The sequence below is a fragment of the Electrophorus electricus genome, chromosome 8 (genome assembly GCF_013358815.1).
Source record: "Electrophorus electricus isolate fEleEle1 chromosome 8, fEleEle1.pri, whole genome shotgun sequence".
Taxonomy (NCBI): domain Eukaryota; kingdom Metazoa; phylum Chordata; class Actinopteri; order Gymnotiformes; family Gymnotidae; genus Electrophorus; species Electrophorus electricus.
Window position 1 is genome coordinate 26,742,098 of NC_049542.1, and position 6,000 is coordinate 26,748,097.

The 6,000-nt window shown below is 45.4% G+C and overlaps 1 protein-coding gene across 5 annotated transcripts in view; it reads right to left on the reverse strand.

Annotated features, from left to right (window-relative positions):
* Positions 1-6,000, reverse strand: part of LOC113589114 (growth factor receptor-bound protein 10-like) — a 29,325-nt gene that overhangs the window by 3,926 nt on the left and 19,399 nt on the right. For all 5 annotated transcript variants that reach the window (XM_035529365.1, XM_035529361.1, XM_035529362.1 and 2 more), the window contains 4 exons: positions 3,366-3,522; positions 1,405-1,520; positions 600-674; positions 161-298 (listed from right to left, as the gene is read on the reverse strand). In XM_035529365.1, the coding sequence (XP_035385258.1) occupies positions 161-298; positions 600-674; positions 1,405-1,520; positions 3,366-3,522 (486 nt within the window). The remainder of the gene's footprint in view (positions 1-160; positions 299-599; positions 675-1,404; positions 1,521-3,365; positions 3,523-6,000) is intronic.

A 6,000-nucleotide genomic window follows, 5' to 3' on the forward strand; every position in this document is an offset into this window, starting at 1 on the left:
CCATATCCGATCTTTTCACAGACAGTCAAGTATGCGGAGTGGACTGCGAACTCTGCCAGTTAACGAATGGCCTATGTGCACAGATCCTATCAGGACAGCAAATCTGATTCAGGAACCTTGGCCCCTTTTTAAGTGCAGTTAGGCCAGGAAAGCAGCTTGCCTTGGACATTCCCTTCGTGGAGCAGTAGAGACCAGAGCGGCGCAGGAACACGAAGAGCTTTTTCCAGGACTTGCGGCCCATCTCCTTCATGTAGAGGAAACCCTGAATCTCTGGGCAGCGGCTGGAATTTAGGAAAGTCTGTGGAAGGAGAGTAGAGCACGGGTTACTCGGATGGAGAAAACATCTCACGTTTTTTCCTCTCTCTCCCTCTCATACGCTCACTAGCATGCATCCATATGTTATAAAGGTGTGAAAGCAGACAATGGGATGGCGGGGCACACTGCATTTTTCCAGCAGAAAGGAGGTGGGAGCACCCTGTGTTCACTGCGACACACACTTGGGGCTTCTCAGTCGTATTTCAGATTTAACAGATTTAGACTGCTGTGGGATAAATGTGTATACGTGTGTGTGTGTGCGCGCGTGTGTGTGTGTGTCTCACCTGCAGTAGCTGAGAAGGTGGGATGGTCCCATTAGAGTCTTGACACCATGCTACCATCTGCTCCGGGAAGAAATTCTAGGAGTGAAAAAGTTTGTTAAAAATACTTGTGCATAGGGTTAACAGCCAGCAGTCGACCTAATCTAAGCAACAGAAATATATACACACAATCTCAGCATGATAACTCCTCAGTTAATAAATCCTGGTACAAATGCATGTATGTATTTGATCCACAGTGGGCTTTATAACATGTTCATTCTGACATGTGAATGTGTGTGTGTGTGGGGGTGTTGTTCATTAGCAAAGATCAACCCAGTTTCTGTGAAAACTGCACTACCATCATAACAGGTCAAACTTCGCTAGCTAACTGTTCTTGCTACAGTGCGCACACACACACACACCCACTTATTTGAGCTCTTCCAGAGCTAACTGTGGTCAGGCTTGCAAAGCATGATGACAGACAGAACTGGAGATGGCTCAGACCAGAATAAGTGCCCTGTGCATGAGAAACCAATTACCTAAAAGCGCATACACACGATGCACATGCCAGTATAAAGCACTGGCTCTAGACAGAGGAACCTCAACACAGATTATTGGAACATGAATTATAGGAACACAGATTATAGTAAGAGCACTAAGGCTTTGGGAGGGAGTACAATAGTTTAAAGTGTAGAAATCAAGATAAAAGAGAAAGATTTTTAGGAAATAGGTATAATTTAGGGCATTATCAAAGTTGAAGTTTAGTGCTAATTTTTAGAAATTGACTTTGTAAAACAGAGAGAGAGAGCGAGAGAGAAAACTTTCTTACCAGTGGCTTTCTGAAGAACTCATACTTGGCATAATTCTTCCTGAAGAAAAACTTGCTGTCAGGAAACATGTAAGCCTGCACTTGAACCACCAGTTCATGGTCCTCCACACACCTCTCTGTGCGCGCACACACACACACACACACACACACACACACACGACTGATTATTATGATCAGTTTTATTGCAAGTTATAGCTGGTATCAGCAGGAAAGAGGCATATGTGGGGAAGTCGTGTGCCAAACACAAACGACAGCAGAACCCGTGTTACCATGGATACCACTGCTATTAACAGACATCCATCTCTGTCTCTAGGTCTTAAACATGGCAGCAGGTATTAGGAGAACAGGGAGACTAGGTACAGAGTCCCAGAGTTTTACTATTGCTTCACACCATAGCTTGGGGGTCAGGTGAACTGGGTCTTTGCTTTAGACAAGAAACAAACCTACTGGTCTGCCCTCTGTCTCAACACTCTCTCATCCAACAGGAGATCCTCTGCCTGTGTGTGTGCACGCATCAGAGAGAGAGAGAGAGAGAGAGAGAGAAAGAGCGAGCAGACAGCCTCAGTCATGAGACTTGCCCTGAGGCCACAGCTAGAACGTACGCATGTGTGTGGGTGTGAGCGGATGAGTGTTAGAAGGCAGAGAAACCATGGATGTGTGTATTTGATAATGTGCCTCAGCACACGTGTTCCCTGACAAAAGCAAGCCAGCAAACTTCATCCAGCCACAAGCACAGTTCCTCTCAGAGTGGGGAAAAATGGATGGACAGTTAGTGAGAAACAGTGTGCAAAAGAGTGAGAAAGTTTTGTATAAAGATGAGGTCAAGTATATGGCTCGAGTGCCAGCATGACTGATCAGAGCACAGTCAGGAGCCCTGTGGCTAATGGGTTATATAACAGTAACATTGCTGGAAAACTGGCATAACTTTGTGGTAGTGTTAGCGCTGGGCTTAGATCTCAAGCGTTCCAATCCAACGAGGAATGTGGCTGACTGCACTGCTAACACAATGTCTAGCTAGCGACTGCCAACCAAGTGCCGGGTGATCAAAACAGACCACGCCCCAACCCTTTATGACATCACACCAATCAGAGCCCTTTTGTACAACAGGAAGAACTGCATCTGGCAGAGACCGTCAGTGAACATAAGAGGCATTTTAGGAGTTTCTCCCAAACAAGACTGTAAACTGCAGGGATTCTGTTACAGTCCATGTAATCAAGCACACTGAAATCTGATCTCAAACAAAGCCAGTCGGGGTAGCAGAGATGGCCTGTTCTTTCCCCTGTCCCTCTGGGATGGGCGCTGGCGTGACAAACGCCATGGTGCAATAAGGTTGTTCTCCTGTGACCCATCGCCGTGGTGATGTCATGGGGGTGTTGAGAGGAGCTCTATTCTGCATTCATGCCATGGAATGGACGGCGGTGTGACCTTGCTGACTAGCGGCCAGATTAGCCAGCCTACTCTTTGTCTCCAGTTCTGCTCTTCCTCGTTCGGTCCACCTTTTCTCGCGGGTCCGTCTCCTCTCCGCTTCCCTAAAATATCTTCCGTTTTCTACTCCTCACGTCTTGTGCTCTTTCTCCAAATGCGCTCACACGGGGGGCAACTAGTATATGTGTGTATGTATATCTGGCTGCACAGAGGTAATTTCCTGTTACAGGGAGTGGATGACCTTACAGCACCTCATGTCTCTGAAGATGCACACACACACACACAGAGAGAGAGAGAGAGAGAGAGAGAGAGAGAGAGAGAGAGAGAGAGAGAGAGAGAGAGAGAGAGAGAGAGAGAGAGAGCGAGAGAGCGAGAGAGCGAGAGAGCGAGAGAGCGAGAGAGAGAGAGAGAGCGAGAGAGAGAGAGAGAGAGAGAGAGAGAGAGAGAGAGAGAGAGAGAGAGAGAGCGAGAGCGAGAGAGAGCGAGAGAGAGAGAGCGCGAGAGAGAGAGAGAGAGAGAGAGAGAGAGAGACTTGCCCAGGCCCAGTAGTGGATGGTGCTCCACCAAAGTCCAGCATTCATCGTCCAAGCAGTGGCTCTTATAGACCAGAAGCTGGCACACATCTCTGGCAGTCATATCAGCAGGAACCTCCACCACCTTCCCGACACCATCCTCACCGAACACCTGGATGATCTAGAGAACGTGTACAACACAAACCTTTTTTTAAACCACGCCATTGTTGGGACTCCCAAAAGGCGATTCAGATCGACATGTCCATAACTTAAAGGAACAGCAATTAAAGAGAGGTGCTTTTCAAAATGGCATCATGTTTTCAGAACTGTTAAAAAAAAAAATTAGAAATTGTGACTTAGTTTTTGATTTCACTAATACTGCACAAGTTAAAAGATGTATGCGTGTGTCTTCGGATTACTCATGACCAGTCTAAACAGAATTGTGATTCGCTACGGTACAGCCAAGGAGGGCATGGGCACGGGCACACACACTTCTCTCCATATGTCAGCAGTCCAGAAGGACCAGAGACGGTCACTTGAAATGTTTATCCTCTACAAATGTGTACATGTCGCACACACACAGCTATCAGACTGAAAGGGTCGTTCAGTGCACACAAACATTTCCACCTCTATATACACACACACCTTACAAACATTCATATTCACTTATGTAGTTTTGAAGGTTTAGAAACATTTCAGTCTTTTTTGCACAGACATATGCAATAAAAAAAAAAAAGCAAGCGCACATGCCATTATACTTTCAGAGTATTTGCAAACAAAGCAATCTAGAACCCTATCAGTTTAAGAAATACCCATGCTTCCTTAATCTTCAAGCTACTCAATTCTTAGAGAAATGCGTTATCAGGTGTAAAAGTAATGGTCAGTGGAAGAGCCTCACCTCTGCACTACAATCATGTGTAAAGTGTGCCCAGAGATGTGACATGAAAATAAGTTAGCTGTTAAATTTCTGCATTGAGTGTCGAGCCTTACCTCTGCAGCCTGGTAAAGACAGAAGTCCGGAGAGCACGATGGCATTTTTACACTGAGACATGCTTTTCTTACTCACAGAGGAGAGAAAGAGAAGGAGCGCGCAGGGGGTGGGTGGAGGAGGTGGAAGAGGGAAGGAAGAAGGAGAGATTGAGATCGAAGTTGGGGGGAAAAGGGTGAGATCTGCTGGAAAGAGTGGTGACAAGATGGAGAACAAAAGACAGAAAGAAAGAGATGGGGGAGAGAGAGTCTCTGCTGATGAACAGCCTGTGCTGCATGTGGAGCTGACACCTCCTGAAGTGTGTGTGTGTGAGAGAGCAAGACAGAGAAAGGTTGTGTGTGTGTATGTAAAAAACATACCCTCTCAAGAACTTAATTTGTCTATAAACTTGCACATATTTGGTTCCCCATATAAACTTACACCTCTCTCTCTCTGTGTGTAAAAAAAAAAAAAAAAAACTTGACCAATAAAAAGGCTGCCTGTATCTGATATCATTCCCCCTCTGTACATACGCACACACACCTAAAAACTTGTCTTGGCTCTGTAAAATTTTATAAAACCCTGAAACTAACCCCCACACCCACACCTAGCTTTCACCCACCCACCCCCACAACTAGCCCATACCCCAAGTGAGATTCTTTTCCTGTTGTCCCACCCTAATTTCTCCCCTGACTTGTGTCTTTGAGCTCGAAAGCCAAAGAAAACTCACTTTTTGAATGATTCTGATGGTTCTCTCTCTGTTGCTCTCACACACACACACACACACCAAACCCCACATCCGCATAGCATGGTCCTCACTGTAAGAGGTCTGAGATTTTTTTTCATGTGCAAAACATTAAAACATGACTAAAATATACATTTTGTTTGAATAAGCCCGAACAGTTTATATCGATGCATGCGTGTACTCCGTTCTGGCTGCAGGAGGAGAATATGGTATAACCTGACTCGACACTTAGCGCAGAAGGCTGAGAGGAACGCTGGTAGACCCCTTCTACAACAGCCGGGCAAATGTTTGCATAGGGATGGTGAAAACACCCTCTACCATAGTAACCTGCCGCACCTTTGGGTCAAGGAGCTCTGTAGTGTGTTTGCTCAGGGCTGGTTAAATGTATAGCCCTAGTCATGTGACCACAAGTAAACGTTCCCACCCTTGTGGATGGGATCTGACGCTGCTTAATCCTGTAATGAAGGTCATGTGGTCACTATTCCAGTGGTTGTTAGGGCCCCTCAGGGCTCCTGGGTTGTATAGGGTTTTTACTGGTTTGAAGGGTCACAGGTTAACCTGCTCCTAGGTGATGCTGTTGGAGTGTGTGTGTGTGTGTGTGTGTGTGTGTATATATACTCATTTACATGCAATCACATAAGTAACTGCTGGTTTGAAAGCATGTTAAATTATTTGATTAATACAAATTGAGGTGGACAAACAATTTAATTAGGAAAGAAGGTCTCAATGTTAGTTTAACGTTGATGGAAAATTGCCTTGTGTATGTTACAAAACACTAATGCATCATGAGACAATTTTCGTTGCCATCACATGCAACTACAGTTTAATGTTGGTTGTGTGAATGTTACCTAAGCACTGGGGTGGGATTATTCAGTGTTTTTGTGTTTGAGAGCAGGAGGAATGTAATGCAATACTGAGTCATAATCAGACTCGTGTGTCTGAGAGGC